This window comes from Stylophora pistillata, chromosome 11, assembly GCF_964205215.1.
Source record: "Stylophora pistillata chromosome 11, jaStyPist1.2, whole genome shotgun sequence".
NCBI lineage: Eukaryota > Metazoa > Cnidaria > Anthozoa > Scleractinia > Pocilloporidae > Stylophora > Stylophora pistillata.
In genome coordinates, this window is record NC_142529.1 from 16,143,057 (window position 1) to 16,163,499 (window position 20,443).

Consider the following 20,443-nt stretch of genomic DNA (forward strand, 5'->3'; position numbering starts at 1 on the left):
AGAGCTCGTTGCAGGCGGGGGTAAAAACTTCCTGCATGTAAAATGTTCAAATAAAATTAAAAATGTAACTGAATATCCCCCTTCTTCTTTACATTTTGAAAGCCATCGTCACTTCCTGATACAAAATCCCCCTTAGCGATTTGTATCCTTCCCGTTATCATTTTCACCGTCTGCCGGCCGATGATAGTCCAAATATTGCGTTCGGAAAATCTACTTAAATAAGCCACATTCATTATCATTCGCTCGAATGATGACACTGGTTAACGACTGGGAGATGAATATCCCCTCAGAAAAGACACATACGTCGGTCTCAGGAAATTATACAGTTGAAGTCGCGTTAATGCGGTGGCCCCAGCAGAGTCCGCGTTGAGAGCCGCTGTGGGTTTGGCCATGATTTGGCACGAAATATTAGAAAAATATGGGAATTACAAAATATGCAATGCGAACCGCTGAACTGCTGGCAGGCAAGCGATTAATACCAATCTTTCATCTTTATCAATAACGTACCTTGTACTTTTCATACAAACTGTATGCTATAAAGAATTCCTTGAGCTACCTCGCTGATCTTCAGATATAGGCCTGACGTCATTTTAATGATCTTAAGATCTTACTGAATGATATTGTAAACTGGTCAACAGTCGTTGCTGATGATAAAACATAATTACTAGCTTTGCGAGCAGGCCCTTATCACTAGCACGTGAGCATGAGCTGTTTCTCCACCCACGTGAAAGTTGAAATCCCTGAGCAATGCGAGCCGGCGAGAGATCTACAAGGGGTGACACTGCGGTCATACGTGTTGATCATGCGCAAGGGGATCGATTCTCCCGCGCAAATTTCAAAGGAAATTGTAAGAATCGAAACAACCACTGTCTCGCAGCGTAAGCAAAAGGAAATTGAGACGTTTATAGAAGTCTGTATAAGGAGAAAAGTAGGGCAAAGGAAAACTTGACATTTTTAGATCTCAGAGCTTATTCAAACACAAAGCCCATTCGAACACAAACTGCTTGGCACGGGTATTCTGTGTATTTACCACTCTGTCTTGAACTTTAGCGTAAAAGTTTGATGATACCCTCCTAAAACACAGTGGCTTGTGTAGTTGTTCGTTACTTGTTTGAGACAACTCTTTATGCAAGCCTAAAAAGCACGCGTACGCCACCTTCTCGCCAACTAGTCATAGCATCGTTCAAACATGCGCAAACGTTTGACCGATGTGTGGCAAGGAGTCCAAAACCAATAAACCTCTCCCCGACTCGTATCTGAATCTTTCTAGATACGATAAATGGGCAAAGAAATGCGCATCCTGCAGATCTAACAATGAGTGCCAGCTCTAATGATGAGCGCCAGCTCATGGGCTAATATGATATCGGTAGAATGTCGAAGAATGCATGACACAAAAGTTTATCAACACGCATATACAAAGCCGTGAAAACTCCTCACATTATTATAAGAGGGTCTCAATGAGGGGGTCAAGTTTACGGTTGACGATTAAAAATAAGCCCTTTTGACAGTTGAGGTTAAATTTTAGGTCATTTGACGGTTAACGGATAATTTTTTTGGAATGTCGTTTACAAAACCAACGAACTGCGCGAATTTGGCTGTAATTTTTCATAATGAGGCGTTTGTAAAGAAATGTTAATTTGAAAAAGCTTTTATTAGTGAATGACTAGCTTTTTCGACACCGGAAGTGTTTCCACACCGGAAGTCAGTTCTATCCCTAACCAGTTTTACTCGCGACTAGAAGTTAACCCCATTGAGACCCTCTTATAATTATGTCGAACCAATCAGGTATTTCCAAGGACAGTCTAGTCAGTATGACGGCAGTCCATAAAGGTCCATTAATATGACTGAGTGGTTCCAAACTGAAGCCCTGTTCACTTGACTAGACCTCTCTGACAATGGTAACAAGTGGTATATACAAGTAGGGCATTGTATGTTCTTTGTAGAGTTATATGTTTCCACGCGTTACTGATTTGTTTCCTCAGAAATGTACGTTGAATTCAAACGCTGACTGAAAAGCTGGAAGAGTTAGTCAGTTCCAAGGCTAAATTTAGAACATTGTTTTTAAACCAGTTGGCTACGCCTAAGTATAATTCTGTTATTTTCTCTTGATAATTTTGAATAGTTCTATAAAGATAAAGTCAGATAAAGTCAGATAAAGTTTTCTGATAAAGTCACGCAAGTCAAGTTTGAATTTCTTATGGTTGGCGTTTTAGACTTGAAGTTTCTATTTTCGGTTGAGCAAATCCTAAGTCATCTCAAAGTCATCGCTGTGAATCCTCTATCCTTAGCTGTGAATGGCAGTTTTATCTTCATTTTATGAGATCAAAATTACACAATATAGACTACGCGCAGTCCTTCCTTTTAGGCGAAGTTCGTCGCGCGAGTAAAAAATATCAGTGAAAACAATTTGATGTTAGCGCGCCATGGGGAATTCTTGGAGTGACGCGGATGCGCCCAGGGAGCTCCATGAGTGAGGCGCTAAAAAAGTAGGGTGCCTCAATCATGGAGTTCCCGCGGAGGGAGGGACTGCTTGTAGTCTATAACACATACAACGTAATGTTGACTGTGTGAATTAACCTCTTAAAGCAAACTCAAACTTAACGAAACAACACCAATTGGATAAACGCATGAATGTAATTTCTTAACAGTCACGCCATGTTATGAACAGTTATAGATAATTCCTAGATATATTTCTCTTGGAGAAGTGATAATTTTTTGTTTGTTTATGCCGTTCAAGAGTAAAATGCCAGCTGTTGAATACATCTTGATACCTTTCTGGTTATGCAGCAGAGTAAAACAAATTGATAAGCAGAGAGTATGGCAATATCTCAAGACTTCAAACATTTTCTCTTTCAGTTACGTCGAAGTCCATCGCACGAAAATCAGCGGAAAATACAAATTAATGTTAGTGCACTCTTTTAATTTTGAAATCACGCATATGATTTTAGACCAAATTGCACTCCACTCAGTTCAATTACCATTATTAATAGGAACTTCGTCGTGCGTTTTATCACGGAAAACATTATTTTGTTAAGGCTCATGGTTAAAAGATAATTATGATAGCTAGAGAGTATAAACTAATCTCTGGTGATAAGCTTTTGCTTTCATCTACAACATTTAGTCCCACTTGGAAATTAAAAACCTCAATAAATGACGCAAAGAAAAAAATTTGTGTTGAACAACTTATTCAAATACTTCTGACAGCCACTGTACCGATTCTGTAATATCTGTAGGGAAACACCTGTCGTAGACATAATCCCATGGCCGATAGCTATATAGGACACACAATTGTCATTACAGAACATCGTAGATTTACTTTAATTTTCTTCCGCCAACAAACCTCTCTATGAAGAAATGAGAATGGAGTATGAAGCGTTGATACTAGAACAAATCTTTTCAGGCGATTGGAGTCTGTTTGAGGGTTTAAAATGTCTGGTTTACTCGATTAATTAACAACATTTCGAAGACTTGACACTCCAGTTTGCGAAGGATTACGAGATAATTCTAATGCAGGTTCATTTTTCTTACATTTTTGTAGTCATTCAATTTCTTTCCGATAGCGGAATGTCAGACTTCTCTTCCAGTCGCTGGAGAGGGAGGAGGCACGCGCTTTTTCTAGGTCTACTCTGGGGCCTTAAGTCGCCGTAACTTTGGGTGACTTTGGGCGATTTAAGGCGACTTAAGCAAAATTGGCTGAAACAACATTGCGACTTTAGGCGATTTAAGGCGATTTAGGGCGATTTAAGGCGACTTAAGGCGACTTAAAGCGATTTTATTTGACTTAAGAGATAAAATCAAAGTTAGCAAAACTGGACTAATGTCGAGTCCAGTGCACCAACCATTTAGCCACCATGCCTCCTCCTCTGACCCTTATGATTAGAGTGGAGTGAATGAAGTCAATTGGGATTAGGGTGGAACCCTTATAACATTGCGTAACCAATAGCGACTTAAGGCAACTTAGGGGCAACTTAATTCAACTCAAGGCAACTTAAGGCAACTTAAGGCAACTTAAGGCGACTTAAGACGACTTAAAGCAACTTAAGGTCCCAGAGTAGGCCTTTTTCTACTTTACTCTTTTATCTAATTTTATACACTCTAAAAATTCAACACGTTATAGGATAAAATTAATAATTTCGTATCTATGCTAAAAAAACTAATCTTGGAAGTACAAAATTGCTGATTGTATATTAACAGTTTCTTTGGAAATTAGAAGCCTGGCGCCACTGTATCTGATGCATAAATTCAAGACGGAACAAGGCCTTAAATTGTATAGCAATTTTATCTCCCTAACGGTTACAGGGTAAAATTTTCCGGAGGGCTGCGCCACTTTTACTTAAACTATGTTTAAGATAGATCTTTACGTCTTTTAGTGATAATTACAGAGGGATCGTGGCCAAGCGGGCTTTTGTTTTTACGCCAGTTGTTTCTTCTTGCTGATAAAGAAATCACTCATGATGGCGACGACAAATCTAACAGCAGGTGGCCATGGAACCCAGATGACATTTGAAGAACTGATATGTTCTTCTTCTTATGTTGGACGACTACAGAAACAACAGTCAAATTATATGTCAGCAATAATACTTCTTCTCTCCGTCACAGCATTTCTTGGTAATTCTCTGATTCTTGCTGCCCTTCACAAGGAATCCTCCCTTCACCCGCCCTCCAAACTCTTGTATCGCTGTTTGGCAACAACTGATTTGTTGGTTGGTCTTGTTTCCCTGCCTCTCTATGCTACTTATTGGATCTCCGTGGCTCAAGAAAACTGGGGTCTTTGTCGACACGCAAGGGACACAGCCTTCATAGCAAGCTATACATTATGTTCAGTGTCTTTATTGACAATGACGGCCATAAGTGTGGACAGACTTCTCGCCCTGCTGCTGGGGCTGAGATACAGACAAATTGTAACTTTGAAGCGCACAGGTATCATTGTAGCTACCTTTTGGATTGTATCTGGTATCGCTGCTTTAGGCCACATATTAGACTACCGTATCACTTCTTGGTTTGGCCGTATAAATATAGCATCTTGCCTAGTAGTCTCAATTGCCTCGTACACAAAAATATTTCGCGCACTAAGTAATCATCATAGACATGTAAACGATCACATTCAACAACAGCTGAGTCAACCAAATGTACTGAACATAGCGCGTTACAGAAAGGCAGTGTATAGTGCGCTATGGGTGCAGTTAGCTTTAGTTGTTTGTTATTTACCGTTTAATTCGGTTGAAATTGTAATGAGCTATAGCAAAACGTATCCATCGCACCTAGTCTTTATACGGGAAGTAGGAGTAGTGTTAGTTTACTTAAACTCCACGTTAAATCCGATCCTTTATTGCTGGAAGGTTAGTGAAGTGAGACAATCAGTGAAGCAGTTGATTAGACAAGCTCTTTGCTATTCATGGAGTTAAATCCCTCTCCAAAGCTGACTCATTAAGTCTCGGCTAGGGAACACACGACAGATACGGTCATTCCATAGGAGGATATAAGATTCTAAAAGCAATCGCTGCACGAGATATGATTGTCGTTCGCAGTTTTCTTCTTTGCTGTTGTTGTTGTTCCTTTTTTTGATGATGAAAAATTGGATGAAAAGCATTGAAAACACTATCTCTTTTCAAAAGAACGTTTCATACCACCAACGTTGTTCATGAAAACAACAAGCCAAATCGGAAGAAAAAATATGTGCAGGCATTTATTCTCATGTAAATCCTTCTCGTTTGAAGGCATGGGATAAAACATCAAACAGTAGTTTACGAGAGCTGAAAATTAAAAAAAAAAAATAGCTTTACTTCGACTCCATATTGCCAAAAATAAAACTGGATTTAAGTTTCAGTTCAAGGTAAACCACAATATCAGCACACAATCTAGCATATATGTATGATACACGATTTCATGTATTCATTGTATCTTATTTATCATCACGGGTTTATTACGAATCAACTTAACGGCCTGCTCCCAGTTGGCTTGTTAGCTCAATTGGTAGAGCGCTGCACTAGTATCGCAGCGGCCAGTGGTTCGAATCCCGTACAGGCCTGATTTTTTTCAGGTCTGATTTTCGCTATTGCAGAAATAGCGCTCTTTACTGCGAGGATCGTGTATCATACGTATCTAATACCGCAGTTCAAAATATATGAACTTTCATATATTCATTGTATCTAATCTTGCATATGTTTTCAAAGTGCTGACGTGTAGCTTTATTTTGGAATGGAAATTTTGACCGGTGGTCGCAAGTCACCTGTCAAAAACATACAGTTACTAGATTCAACTATTAAATATGGAGCTTCAACCTCATTCAAACACCATCAAGCCATAAGCTGGGCTTTGCTGCTGGAAAAATACTTCATTTACAAATATTACTTAAATAGCAGTAGTCAACAATTTGTTTGAAGATGAGAGGTTCTTAAAAGCCCTTTACCGCGGATTGATGGGCTGTTTCAAGTCTGATTTCCGCTGTCTTGAATTACAATCAAACTGAGAATACGCATTTTAAAACGAGAACGCAGTAGTGTAGTAATGGCCTAAGACAAGTTTTACTCTTTCAGTTCGTGTAGTGCTGCCCACCAATTTATGATTAAAAAAATGTAAAACATTTCATCGAATAAATCAATTTTTCGAACCAAAATGCACTGCTTCGCCTAAAGAAAGACCAGGTTATTGGGTATACTCGCCCTCTGACCTTCTATACCAAGTTGTCTCCCTTTTTTCTCCAAATCATTCAAACCCCTCCCCTAGAGAGTAAATGGTCCGCCCCATGTATAAAGAAATAACTTGGAATCGTGACACTCGCCTTATGAATCATACAACTGCTCAAAAATAATATGTAAGGCCACAAATGCAAACTATCTTAAAACATTTCAGATAAACTATGTGACTGATCACATTTTGCAACTATTTTTTTCTCCGTTTCGTCTCAGACTGGAACTAGAAGCTACAGTAAAACGTTGTCAGCAATTTCTTTTTCTCCTTCTTTCGTCGGCAAATTAAGGTAAGATCGGATTGTTCTGAATGATTGCAAGCCAAAGCTCGTCCATGAGACATGACAGGGCAGAACATGCCTGCACTGGAAGTACCTCCCGTTGTCCCATAAAAAACCTTAAAAAACGTTTCTAAGGCTTTGTATGGGACAACGGGAGGTACTTACAGTTCACGCATTTTCCGTCCTGTCTGCCTTGATCCAATTTTCTTTTTTTTCCAACGTGTTCTTAACAAGAAGACGAGAAAAGTATTTTTCTGTACTAGCAAGCTTTCACGCATAGCGAACCCGATCCCCAAGTCGTTAGATTCTTCTAGCTGCGATTCTTTCGAGCGATGAACAATTGTACTCTGATACTGATGTGAACAAAATAGTTATTAATCGAGATCGCCGACAGCGTCGACAGTGTTATCACGTGATAAACAATTTATTTCATTCTACGTTTATTAACAGCAGTTTTCATTTATAAACCTCTAGTTGCTCTGGGCTACGTCTCAAGGAGCTCTAAGGCATCTTTCAAGCTCTCCAAACCACCCGTCTATTTCATATCTTAATAAACAAACACTGACGCACTCTGAAAAGACATTAGTCAGCTATGACATGCACGGCTTCTTTATAAGTGTGGGGTTTGTACTAAATTATTCATTAAGATTTTCGGTACTGAATTACTTCTCTTTCCACTCTATATTCTTTTTTAAATTCAGTCTTTTATTAAACGACGGGGAAAAAGATGAAAACCAAACGAGTGATTTAATCGCTAAAAGATGCAATGATTTATTTCAATTTTGTATAGAAATTCTATCCTCGGAAATTCTCTTTCTTATTCTTCTTGATTGCTCCGAATTATTGACCGCTGCTAAACAAATATTCAATAACATGTGGGCTGCATTTCACAGTTTACCTCAATGACTAAAGTTTAATTAAAGTAAAAATTAGCATTGAAATCAATACCCTTGGCAAGCACAAAGACATGAGCTGTATAACAAAACAATAAGGAAACTCTATTTTATCACTTTTTTGATGCTGAAATATGCAATTTGTTAAGATAACAGGCTCTGATTTTCTGAGGCCAATAGTTAAGATATTCTCTTTGTATTTTTCCATCTGCTCCATTCAAACCTTTTTAAGTAAGGCTGATGAGTAATAGTTAGGAATAGCTAACCGCTCCTAATTAGATTTAGTAGATATAGAACTAATAAATAAGGACACAACTTAATCAGTTACCAACTGGATATAGAGCGATCATTTTTATCAAATATTTTTTAAAAACTGTTAACTGTTTTATTTGGAATTTCTATACGCCCCTTAAAATATTATTTCAGAAAAGACGACCAACTGGTGATGGTCGATTTTATTTCATCAAATTTCTTAAGCATCGTTAGTATATACAAGTGACATAAAAAAACATCCTCGCATATTTATGTCAAGCATTAAATTGACACTATAACAATGTCAGATCAAGTTCGCAACCAATACTCTACCAGTTCGTTTGGCAATATGGCATCAACTTCAAGTGCCGGCCTTTTTGTAAGTGTGAATAAAACTTGAATTTTTTCTGTTATTGTACCTCGAACAAGTAGCTCGCTTAAACAACTTTTTGAAGTTTTAACCGATGCCTTCGTATTGAAAATCAAGAATGAACATCAAACATTGATGAAGGGAAATATTCGCTTCGACAACTATCAAGCAGCGATCTTTTTTTAGCTTTTAGTTTCTTTCCAGTCAATAACATATTCGTCAAGCGTTCTCTAAAACAAATTTTTTTAGGTCTGCTTTGAAAGTATTGACTCGAGCGTAACTCAAGAGTGATCTAACTCCATGGACAGCAAAGTGCTTGTCTAATTGTCTTCTTCACTGCTTGCCTTATTTCACTAATCTTCCAGCAGTAAAGAAATGGATTTAAAGTCGAGTTAAAGTAAACTAAGACAACTGCTACTTTCCGTAGCACGACAAAATATGATGAATATGAAATATACTAATATGGTGTTTATTCAAACCTTTTGCAGAGAGCTGAATTACAGGTTTGTTACAATGAGATGTTGTTAAGGTTGAGAACAGACGTCGGCAGTTTCTCAGGCGCCTCTGACAGCCGCTTCAGTCCATATCGATCTCACCTTCCCACCCATCCCACCCCAGGGGAGGACATCCATCACACAGTAATCTCATGTGTGGGAGATTAACGTCTCCTACCCCAACCCTGCAAAAGAAATAACTTGGAATCGTGACATTCGCCTTATGAACCATACAACTGTTCAAAAATAATATGTAAGGCCACAAATGCAAACTTCCCTAAAATATTTGAAATAAACTATGTGATTGATCACATTTTGCAACTCTTTCTCCTACGTTTCGTCTCAGACTGAAGCTAGAAGAGAAACATAAACAAGAGCAAAATATTATGCCAGGAAAACATTTTAAGCAATTTCTTTTTCTCCTTCTTTCGCCAGCAAATTCACGTAAGATCGAATTGTCCTGAATAATTGCAAGCCAAAGCTCGCTCCACAGAATCTTGGTCCAATTTTTTTTTTCCAACGTCTTGTTAACAAGAAGACGAGAAAAGTATTTTTCTATACAAGCAAGCTTTCATGTAAAGCGAACCCAATCCCCAGGTCGTTGAGCTCTTCTAGCTACGATTCTTTTGAGCGATGAACAATTGTACTCTGATAACTGAAGTTAAATTTGAATACTGATGTGAACAAAATAGTTGTTAATCGAGATCGCCAACAGTGTCGACAGTAAAAAAAAAACTGTTATCACGTGATAAACAATTTATTTCATTCTACCTTTATTAACAGCAGTTTTACTCATGAATCTCTAGTTGCTCTGGGCTACGTCTCAAGGAGCTCTAAGGCATCTTTCAAGCTCTCCAAACCACCCGTCTATTTCATAACTTAATGAACAAACACTGACGCACTCTGAAATAAATTGACATCAGTCAGCTATGACATACACGGCCTCTTTTTAAGTGTGGGGTTTGTACTAAATTATTCATTTAGATTTCGGTACTTAATTGCTTCTCTTTGGACTCTATATTGGTTTTTTTTAAATTCAGTCTTTTATTAAACGACGGAAAAAAAGTTGAAAAAACAGACGAGTGATTTAATCGCTAAAAGATGCAATTATAATTTGTTTAATTTTTGTCTAGAAATTCTATCCTTGGAAATCCTCCTTATTCTTCTTGATTATTCCGAATTATCAACCGCAGCTAAACTAATATTCAGTAAGGTGCTGCAATTACCAGTTTACCTCAATTATTAAAGTTTGATTCCAGTCATAAAAGAAATTAGCATTGAAAGTTAATCCCCTCGGAAAACACAAAGACATAGGATATATCACTTTTTAAGAAAACGATAATGAGATTGCTTAGATAACAAGCTCTAATTTTCTTAATAATTTGGATATATCAACAAAGTTGAAGTGGCAAATTGACCACCTTAACGATTACAAAAGCTAACGCTCGAAACGTCAGCTTTTGTAATCGTTACGGTGGCCAATTTACCACTTCAACTTTGTTGATATATCCAAATTATTTCGTTACTCCCACCGACGCAGCCCCAAACAGTTTTTCGAAACTATCAGCCTTTTATTCATTTCTAATTTTCTTAATCAGTTACCAACGGGATATGGAGTAATCCTTTCTATTGCATGTTTTTTAAAAACTGTTATCTGTTTTATTTGATATTGCCATACGCCCCTTAACATATTATTTCAGAAAAGACGAACAGCCGGTGATGGTCGATTTAATTTCATTAAATTTCTTAAGTATCGTTAATATATACAAGTGACACACAAAAAAGCCTTCACATATTTATATCAAGCGTTAAATTGACATTATAGCAATGTCAGAACAAGTTCGCAACCAATACTCTATCAGCTCTTTTGGCAATATGGCATCAACCTCAAGTGCTTTCTTTTAAGTATGAGTTAAATTTGAAGTTTTTTTTTCTGTTATTGTACCTCGAACAACTCGCGTACACTACTTTTTGAAGTTTTGACCAATGCCTTCGTATTGAAAACCAAGAATGAACATGAGACATTGATGAAGGAAAATACTTCCTTCGACAACTATCAAGCAGCGATCTTTTTTAACTTTTAATTTGTTCCTATTCAATAACATATTCGTCAAGCGTTCTCTGGAACAAATTGTTTTAAGTCTACTTTGAAAGTATTAACTAAAGCGTAACTCAAGAGTGATCTAACTCCAAGGACAACAAAGTGCTTTTCTAATTGTCTTCTTCACTGCTTGCCTTATTTCACTAATCTTCCAGCAGTAAAGAAACGGATTTAACGTCGAGTTAAAGTAAACTAAGACAACTGCTACTTTCCGTAGCACGATAAAATATGATGAATATGTTTTAGTATGAGCGATCGCAGTCTCCACTATATAAAATGGCGCATAACAAACAACAAATGCTGACTGCACCCATAGTGTACTGTACAATGCCTTTCTGTAACGCGCCAAGTCCAGTGTATTTTGTTGGCTCGGCTGTTGTTGAACATACGTTTTTACTCGAGACTGTTGATGCCTGAGAATGCAATAAATTTTTGTGTAAGAGACGAGTGAAATAACCAGGCAAAATGGTATAACAATGCGGATGTACAGGACAGTTATACGATTAACAAAAATGGCAATTAAAGAAAAAGTTAAAGATAAAACCCAAAATAGAGTGACAATGATATATAAACACTTCAAGGTTACAATGTGTTTGTATCTCAGCCCCAACAGCAGTGCGAGAAGTCTGTCCACGCTTATGGCCGCCATCGTCAGTAAAGAAACTGCACTTAAGGCAACGCCTGTTATGTATGCTGGGCCATTTGTGTATCGACAAATACTCCAGTGTTCGTGAACCAAGGACATCCAGTAGGTAGCAGCAAGAGGCTGGCTAACAAGACCAATCAACAGATCAGTTGTCGCTAGACAACGATACAGGAGTTTGGACGGCGGATGAAGGGAAGATTCCTTGTGAAGGGCAACAAGGATCAGAGAATTGCCAAGAAAAGCTGTGATGGCGAGGAGAATGTCAACTGCTGCGAAAAAGGTTGATGCGAGTTGAATTCCACCGACCAAAGTAGGGGAGCATCGCAGGTCTAGAAATGTTTTAATGTGTGTTCCACCACTACTGAAATCTGTCGTAGACATTATTTTGTGTTCGTTTCCGTTTTCTTGTGGGTTATCTGTTCTTACAAAACAACACAGCCCTAACCACGCAGACTGAAAGCTTATTCCCTTTTTAAGAACCTTTTAACACTTGTCAAATAGGGTTTATTCATTATACTGCGGAAGAAAATGATCTGATGTGTCAGTGGCGAGTTAGACATGAATTAGAAATAACTGGTAAGCACACAGACATCTTAAATATCATTTTAAGTTGCGAGGAAAGATCCTTATTAATTCAGTCAGATTAACTGACTGAATTTGAGACTTAACTCATTATCAGCCTCGGGAAATTTATAGGAAAAATTTCAAGCTCGCGATGCACTCGGTCCGAAAAAAAAAAAAAGATTGATATCCATCGATACATAAAAATTTTCAAAATTAATATTTGGTCAGAGGTGTCAACCTGTATTAAATTATTTGAGCTTCACTTCGTAAGTTACGAAATCTGACACCTTTTTTCACACCGTTTCTTCTTGGATTAGATTTAGGGGCCATCCCGCACTAGCAGACAATCTAGAATTGTCCCGATAAAATCAATGGACAAACTTTGTCATGAAAAATTTTTGTCTCCTCTGTTGTATCCGCACTAAAAGAGTCGAAGCTGTCAAAGCTGTCAATCCGGTTAACAGCCAAAATTAACAACGTTATCATATATCATTGTCATTCAATTTAGCTGTGCGCGTCCAAACATCAAATTAAACGTTCCGGCGGGATGATAGAACATGATGCTGATGACGAGCCTAGTATCAAGGCATCAATTTCTTCGAAACCAAGCAACTCTTTTAAGACCAACTGTAATCACTTGTAATTGGACAGGCTAATTCCAACCGTCAGGTTAAGCAGCCCATAGAAATTGAGCACTTTAAGCCATCAGCCAATAAAAGTCAACTACCTAGCTGATCAAAATGAAGAAAACCTTCTAGTGAGCAGGTTGAGAGGTCCACATGGACGGAATTCACTGGTCCGATGATTTTTATTCAGATGTTTTTTAAGTTGAATATGACAACCGTTTGACAACCGTTGAATGAGAAAGCCTCGGAAAGAGAGAAAAAGATAAGTTGTCGCAGTTGACCCACTGATGTTGAATCAAACAAACAAACGAGTCTTTGTCGGCGAAATGACCACAGGAACAAAATAAATACTAGTACCTACCAGACGAATCCAGCTTTCCTATTTCTTCAGACGAATTACTCGAAGAAACACCGTAAACAGGAAGAAAATAAAACATCACACAGAATTAATGCAACGTCGATGAGAGACTGGTTCTCCTAACCTTGGTTACGAAACATAAATGTCAATACCAAAACAATGCCACGCGGAATTTTAAACGAAGTCCATCTGAAATACTTCATGGAAGTAAAAGAACAAGACTACCTCAAGTATGTAGTGGACTCTTTAAGACTGATGCAAGAACCCTGGTACTCAGCCCATTGGTTGTTTGATGGATGTTAGCTTCGTTTTTGTAAAAAAAAGAAAATATGATTGTCCAAAATGATTACAAAATGAGCTCTGACGTAAGGATTATCTCGTTACAGTGGCCTATTTACATCATCAAGTCAGTCCATAAAACTAAGATATCCTGTAACGCCTTCAATGGACGCAGAACCACAGTTTCTTTGATGATAATATACATGAGAAAATTACGCGGTTTTGATTGGCTGAGAACGAGTGCATTTTTCATGCTACACGGATGCAAAGACGCAACACGAGTGCAAAGTTATAACACGAGTGTAAACCACTATTGAACTCTGATTCGCTTCGAGATGAGTCTTATGGAGTAGCAGGAAAACTATTTCCTGCCTCCATTTTCAAGTAATTATCGATAATGTTCTGGATTTTGAAATACAAGCTAGCGCTAAGAAGTCACGACGTTTCGACCTCTCTGAGGTCATTTTCAAGTGAGGAAGTTTTCAAATCAGCATAACTATGTTGAAGCAAGTTGAAGACGATAAAATGTGGCGAACGTTAAAATATGTGAAAAAGTGTAAACAATATACAATGGAAGAGAATAAAAGAATAAAAGAATAAAAGAATAAAATAATCGTGGCACGAATTGTTCTAAACAAATAGTTTGGCGCGAATTGAATCGCACTGTTTGTTTAGCTTTGGTTTTAGTCTTTGATAAAAAAAAAACATTTCAAAAACAAGACAGTCAAATTTGTTCTCACACTTCTTTAAGATTTGAAAACTCTGTGTGATGTCTTCTGCCTCCATGTCGTGCTGCTCTCTGAGGTGGTGTCCGAAGGTGACCTTGTTGTGATAGAGGCCTGTATCTACTTAACATGATAACAAAGTGATTTACATTTAAAAGGCAGCAAGGTTTGTATCATAACAAGGTCAACCCTAGCCTCACTCCCATTCAAAGGCTTGGCAACCGAGCACACAACTGTAAAATGGACTATTCGTTGGTGTAAGTGTCGGCACTTGTAGCCGACATAGCCTGCATCGTACAGACCACACTGAAATAAATACACCACGCATTGTTGACTCACAAGAGGCGGTTTGTCTTCCTTGACCTTAATTTCATTCTTGATCTTTTTACTTGTATAAAATGGGCTAATACCTACGTTGATCTTCAGACTGAGGTCAGCCAACTGTTTTCGTACTACATTTGCAGATTTCTGGTCCTTGTAAGGCAACACGATTCTGACTGGGGCTTCTCTTTTATCAGCCATTCGGTTTGTGAATCCTCAGACACTTTTGATTCAACGAATCTGCGAAAGGTTGACTGCACAAGGTCGTCAGGATAGCGCAGTCGGGAGAAGATCTCTTTAAGGCGTTCACATTCCTCATGAAAAAACTTCCACGTAGACGAGAGTTGAAACGCACGGTTTAGCATGGTGATCAGCAGTGACCGTTTGTATCTGGCGTCAACGTGACTGTGATAGTGTAGCAAAAGCCCTTTGTCCGTTGGTTCTCTGTAGACTATGGTGTCTAGGCGGCAACCATTCCTGATAACATCCATTCCGAGAAAGGGAAGCCTACCATTTTCTTGGAGTTCCATTGTGAAATCAATAGAGGAATGAGACTTGTTCAATGTCTCCAGAAATTCTGAGGCTGCTTCCGGATCAGGCATTACACTAAGTGTATCATCTTACAAGCGCTTTGTAGATTATTTTATTATTTTATTCTTTTATTCTCTTCCATTTTATATTGTTTACACTTTTTCACATATTTTAGCGTTCGCCACATTTTATCGTCTTCAACTTGCTTCAACATATTTATCAGCCTTTACTCATAGAGTCCTAAAGTGTGACGTCACGTTGCCATGACAGCATTTTTTTCTGGTCTAAACAGTTTAAACTCATACTTCAAACATGGCGTCTTTATCGATATGCTCACTCGTTTCTTTCTTTTCTGGAGAGCAGAAATCGCTTGATCGCGGAGAAAACCACTTCAAATCCGACCATGTCCAAAGCTTTATTTATTCCAGGGGAGTCATCAAAGGTGAAGTCCAAGCAAGCATGAAAAATAAGGACTACAAAGTCACAGTAAGTTGCCAATTTGGGATCACAACACGTATGTTCAATTCGAAGAACTCCCAACCCCGATTTCACCTCCAATTTAATGTTTATATTGCGGAATATATATTGCAACTTACGTGTCTGTTTCGAATTATCTTTTTATCAGATAAAAGATAATTCGATAATATCAGAAAAGAAATAAGACAAGAAAGAGAAACAGCTAATCGTGAATCAGTTTGAGATAAAAAAAAAAACAGCTATTTCTAATCGATGGTACAGCATCGAAATATATATTTTTCGAAAAATACTCACCTTACAAATGATATCCACTTATCATAGAGTGTTTTATGTTTTTTCTGGTCTGGAAACGAAAAGAATCGGCAGCAGTGGCTTTCAGATGTGTGATTGCAATCTGGATGAAAACACTGGCCCATCGCAAACTTCGTCTCCGTGGCGTTTTGACTCGAATTATTGCTCACCAGGTGCTTTTGTCCGCTTATTATACTCTTCAATAGTAAGGCCAAAGGTTATCTTGAATCTCTTTATCTTATTTCTATTATTGGAGGATAAAATGCGCTATTATAGCTCTTGAAGTGTTCGAGGTCAACGACAATGTGTCACGCTAGGGACGCCATATTGGTTTGTTTAGACCACAGAATTCCGGTGCTATGGAAACGTGACGTAAGCACTTTAGGACTCTATTTGTATTTTGATTGTTGCGACTACTAACTTTTGTCTTAGCATTTTTCAATCCACAGCATTCAGAACAGCGGACCATGCCAAGCCTCAAGAAACTCACAAAGGAGCTACGCCAGGAAATCGTAAGTTATCTTTTCCCTTTTTCCCCTATTAGTAAAGATCTAGCATTCCGTTTTCTAATTCCCACAGGGATCAACGAACGCTTTTCATTCCACTAATTTATTCTTGTTTTTCTCGTTGCCATGTTCCCACCAATAACGTAGCTCCATTCTCTGCCTTTAAAAGTACATACAACCCACAATTCCTCTATTCGCTCCGACGAAGGGCTAACGCTTGAAACGTCAGCTTTTGTAATCGTTACGGTGGCCAATTTACCACTTCAACTTTGTTGATATATCCAAGTTATTTCAACATATTTATGCTGATTTGGAAAACTTACTCACTTGAAAATGACCTCAGAAAGGTCGAAACGTCGTGACTTCTTAGCGCTAGCTTTCATTTCAAAGTCGATTTCTAAGAAACTACTTATTAAGATTGTTCTGGATTTTTTCCAGCGAATTTCAGCGAATCAGTTAAATGAACTTCAAAAACCGTGCGCAGACAAAATCTCGTCTATCTTGATGTTCATTAATGTTTTTTTCATGCTAATTATTAATAAGTAAAATCATGATTTCTCGTGTAATTTGATGTAAATAAGCATTTGAAAAATTTCAAAGACCATAAATTGCACTCGCAAATTATATTTTTGTTGAAATAACGATGAGTCTTTTAACACTTGATCACAATCCTTCACTAAAGGTTCGTCTAATCTTACAAATACTTAGATATCTGTTTCCTCATGCTATTCCGCCCTAACGTTTTTTATAGGACCAAATTTTATTAACATTTTAACTCCTAGCAGTGATTAAACATGTAATTTCTCCACATGGTATTCATACATTATCCAGAAAACAGGTAATAAGAATATTCAAACTTATCAGGTAGAAGTAGTTATCTTGATCTAACACCAAATTCTCATGACCAATTTACAAAGAAATGTGTAGCAACTAAAGGAGAGAATTACCAATCAGATATTGGGAGTTTGAGGGTTCAACGAAACTGAGCTTAATCGGTGATACACTAAACTTTCTTTATGTAAATCTTGTACTGCATGCAGAAATATCAGGCAATAGTTTTTTGCAACGACTCAGCGAACTTACTACAGTGAAAAATACAAGTCAATTAGTAGTAAATTCATTCTGAGCATTCCATCTTCCGGTATTGAAAAGTTGTCTTTGTGACTTTAAACAGCAGATTATTTTCCCACGCATTTTGAATGTGAACGTTGCTAAGGAAGTCTTAATTTAAAAATTACTAGTAGAGTAAGTGATCGTGGCTGTTTGGAAGAAATATCCCTCGTTGTAATCTGAGATAACCGCAAGAAATAAGAAACGACTGAATGATGGCAGTAGCAAATCTAACAGGAAGTGAAATGCAGACGACATTTGAAGAACTGGTATGTTCTCTTTCTTATCTAGGAGAACTACAGAAACAACAGAAAGAATCACAAAGAATCTTCTCTTCACCCACCGTCCAAACTCTTGTATCGTTGTGTGGCAACAACTGATCTGTTGGTTGGTCTTGTTGCCCTGCCACTTTATGCTACTTATCGGATCTTCGTGGCTCAAGAAAACTGGAGTCTTTGTCGACCTGTAAGGGACGCAACCCACATGGCAAGCTATGCATTATGTTCTGTATCTTTATTGACAATGACGGCCATAAGTGTGGACAGACTTCTCGCTCTGCTACTGGGGCTGAGATACAGACAAACTGTAACTTTGAAGCGTACAGGTGTCGTTGTGGCTACCTTTTGGATTGTATCTGGTCTCGGTGCTTTATGCTACACTTTAGATTACCGTATCACTTCTTGGTTTGGCCGTATGGTTGTAGCATCTTGCCTAGTAGTCTCAACTACCTCGTACACAAAAATATTTCGCGCTCTTAGGTATCATCGTACACATGTAAACGATCGTGTTCAACAACAGCTGAGTCAGCTAAATGTACTGGACATGACGCGATACAGAAAGGCAGTATACAGTGCACTGTGGGTGCAGTTAGCTTAAGTTGTTTGTTATTTACCATTTCATTCAGTTGAAATAGTGATCAGCTATAGCTGAAAACATATCCATCGCACCTAGTTTTCACGCGGGAAGTAGGAGCCATCTTAGTTTGCTTTAACTCCACGTTGAATCCGTTCCTTTATTGTTGGAAGATTAGTGGAGTGAGACAAGCAGTGAAGAAGTTGATTAGACAGAACTTTTGTTATTCACGGAGTTAGATCCCTCTCCAAAGCTGACTCATTAAGTCTCGGTTCGAGGGAACACTCAACAGATATGTAATTCCATAGGAGGAAATAAGATGCAAAAAAACAATCGTTGCTCCAGACTGTCGTTCGCAATTTTTTTCTTTGCTGTTGTTGTTGTTCCTTTTTTTGCATATGAAAAATTGAATGAAAAACCTTGAAAACACTAACTACATCTTTTAAAAAGAGTGCTTTATTCCACCAACGTTTTTCATGAAAACAACAAGTCAAATCGAAAGAAAAAATAAACGCAGGCATTTATTCTCATGCAAATCTTTCTCGTTTGAAGGCTTGGGATAAAACATCAAAGAGTAGTTTACGAGAGCTGATCAAGATACGATAAAAAAAAGGTTAGAAAAAAAAATTAGCTTTACCTTGACTCCATATTGCCAAAAACAAAACTGGGTTTATGTTTCAGTTTAAGATGAACCACAATATCAGCACACAATCTAGCATATGTTTATAACGTGCTGACATGTAGCTTTATTTTGGAAGGGAATTTTTGACTGGTGGTCGCAAGTCACTCGTCAAAAACATTCAGTTACTGTACTCAACTCTTTACTCTTTTATACGGAGCTACAATCTCATTCAAACACCATCAAGCCCTAAGCTGGGCTTTGCTGGGGGCAAAATACTTCATTTACAAATGTTACTTAAATTACAGTAGTCAACAAATCGTTCAAAGATGAGAGGTTCTAAACAGCCCTTTACTGCGGCTTAATAGGCTGTTTCAAGTCTGATTTCAACTGTACATGTCTTGAATTACAATCAAACTTAGAGTACGCATTTTAAAACGAGAACGCATTAATGTAGTAGTGGCCCAAGACAAGTTTCACTTTTTTTAGTTCGTGTAGTACTGCCCACTAGTTTATGACTAAAAAAATTAAAACGTTTCATCAAATAAATCAATTTTTCGGACCAAAATGCACCGCTCCTGCTTTCATTGTCAAGTAATTATCGATGTTCTGGATTTCTCCATCCTAACACGGTGACCATGATGAGGTCGCAAGAACAGACCATGACGAACGCTTTCAACAACTGCCAAGCTTCTTTCATCGTTAGCCGCTCAGTGCTAAAGTTATACGCCTGAGGTTTCAAAACCTTCAAGTGAGGATGGTTCCGATTGAACAAATTATTTGGTTGATTAGTATTGTTACTCGCCTACAGGTTTGTGGTTAAATGACATTTGAGTGACAGTCTTTTAATATTTAACAAAGGTATTGATTCCAGCGGATCAGTTGTTCACAGGCCGCGCGCAGTTCAAAATCTCGTCTGTCTTGACATTCAGTGATGTTTTTTGCATGCTAATTATTAATAAGTGATATCATGATTTCTCGTGTAATTTGATGTAAATAAGCACTTGAAAACTTTTCAAAGACCATAAATTTCGCTCGTAAATTGTATTTTTGTTGGAACAATAATGTTTCAAGTCTTAAGACTTAGTCACAATCCTTCAATAAAGGTTCTTCTAACGATACAAATGATTAGATGTCTGTTTCCTCATGCTACTCCATCCTAAAGTTTTTTTTAAGGCCAAACTTTAGTAACTTTTTAACTCCTAGCAGTGTTTAAACGTGTAATTTCTCCCCATGGTATACAAACAGAATACTCAAACTTATCAGGTGGAAGTTGTTATCCTGATCTAACACCAAATTCTCAAGACCAATTCACAAAGAAATATTCAGCAGCTAAAGGGGAGAATTACCAATCAGATGTTGGGAGTTTGGGGGTTAAGCGAAACTAAGCTTACTCTGTGATAAAGTATCTATGTGATACTTTCTATGCGTAATTCTTGTACTGTATGCAGAAATATC

General features: G+C 37.8%; 3 protein-coding genes and 1 pseudogene across 3 annotated transcripts; 2 read left to right on the forward strand and 2 right to left on the reverse strand.

Annotated features, from left to right (window-relative positions):
* Positions 1-3,952: 3,952 nt before the first annotated feature.
* Positions 3,953-5,598, forward strand: LOC111340588 (5-hydroxytryptamine receptor 1D-like). The gene has a single exon (XM_088739216.1). The coding sequence runs from the start codon at positions 4,452-4,454 to the stop codon at positions 5,403-5,405; it is 954 nt and encodes a 317-aa protein (XP_088595342.1). The 5' UTR covers positions 3,953-4,451; the 3' UTR covers positions 5,406-5,598.
* A 5,093-nt stretch (positions 5,599-10,691) lies between these two features.
* LOC111340589 (melanocyte-stimulating hormone receptor-like) lies at positions 10,692-12,189 on the reverse strand. Its single transcript, XM_022947459.2, has one exon. It carries the CDS (start codon positions 12,105-12,107, stop codon positions 11,163-11,165), a length of 945 nt encoding a protein of 314 aa, XP_022803194.2. The 5' UTR covers positions 12,108-12,189; the 3' UTR covers positions 10,692-11,162.
* Positions 12,190-14,157: 1,968 nt separating this feature from the next.
* Positions 14,158-15,219, reverse strand: LOC111340590 (uncharacterized; annotated as a pseudogene).
* Positions 15,220-16,301: 1,082 nt separating this feature from the next.
* On the forward strand, positions 16,302-19,877 carry LOC148720294 (5-hydroxytryptamine receptor 1F-like). The gene is made up of 2 exons (XM_088737307.1): positions 16,302-16,410; positions 17,806-19,877. Exons 1-2 carry the CDS (start codon positions 16,366-16,368, stop codon positions 18,388-18,390), a joined length of 630 nt encoding a protein of 209 aa, XP_088593433.1. The 5' UTR covers positions 16,302-16,365; the 3' UTR covers positions 18,391-19,877.
* The last annotated feature ends 566 nt before the right edge of the window (positions 19,878-20,443 follow it).

Coding starts and splice junctions, on each gene's coding strand:
- LOC111340588 (XM_088739216.1), top strand. CDS start 4,452: ATGATGGCGACGACAAATCTAACAGCAGGTGGCCATGGAACCCAGATG.
- LOC111340589 (XM_022947459.2), bottom strand. CDS start 12,107: ATGTCTACGACAGATTTCAGTAGTGGTGGAACACACATTAAAACATTT.
- LOC148720294 (XM_088737307.1), top strand. CDS start 16,366: ATGCCAAGCCTCAAGAAACTCACAAAGGAGCTACGCCAGGAAATC. Junction 16,411..17,805: donor AGGAGCTACGCCAGGAAATC/GTAAGTTATCTT, acceptor TTTCTTATCTAG/GAGAACTACAGAAACAACAG.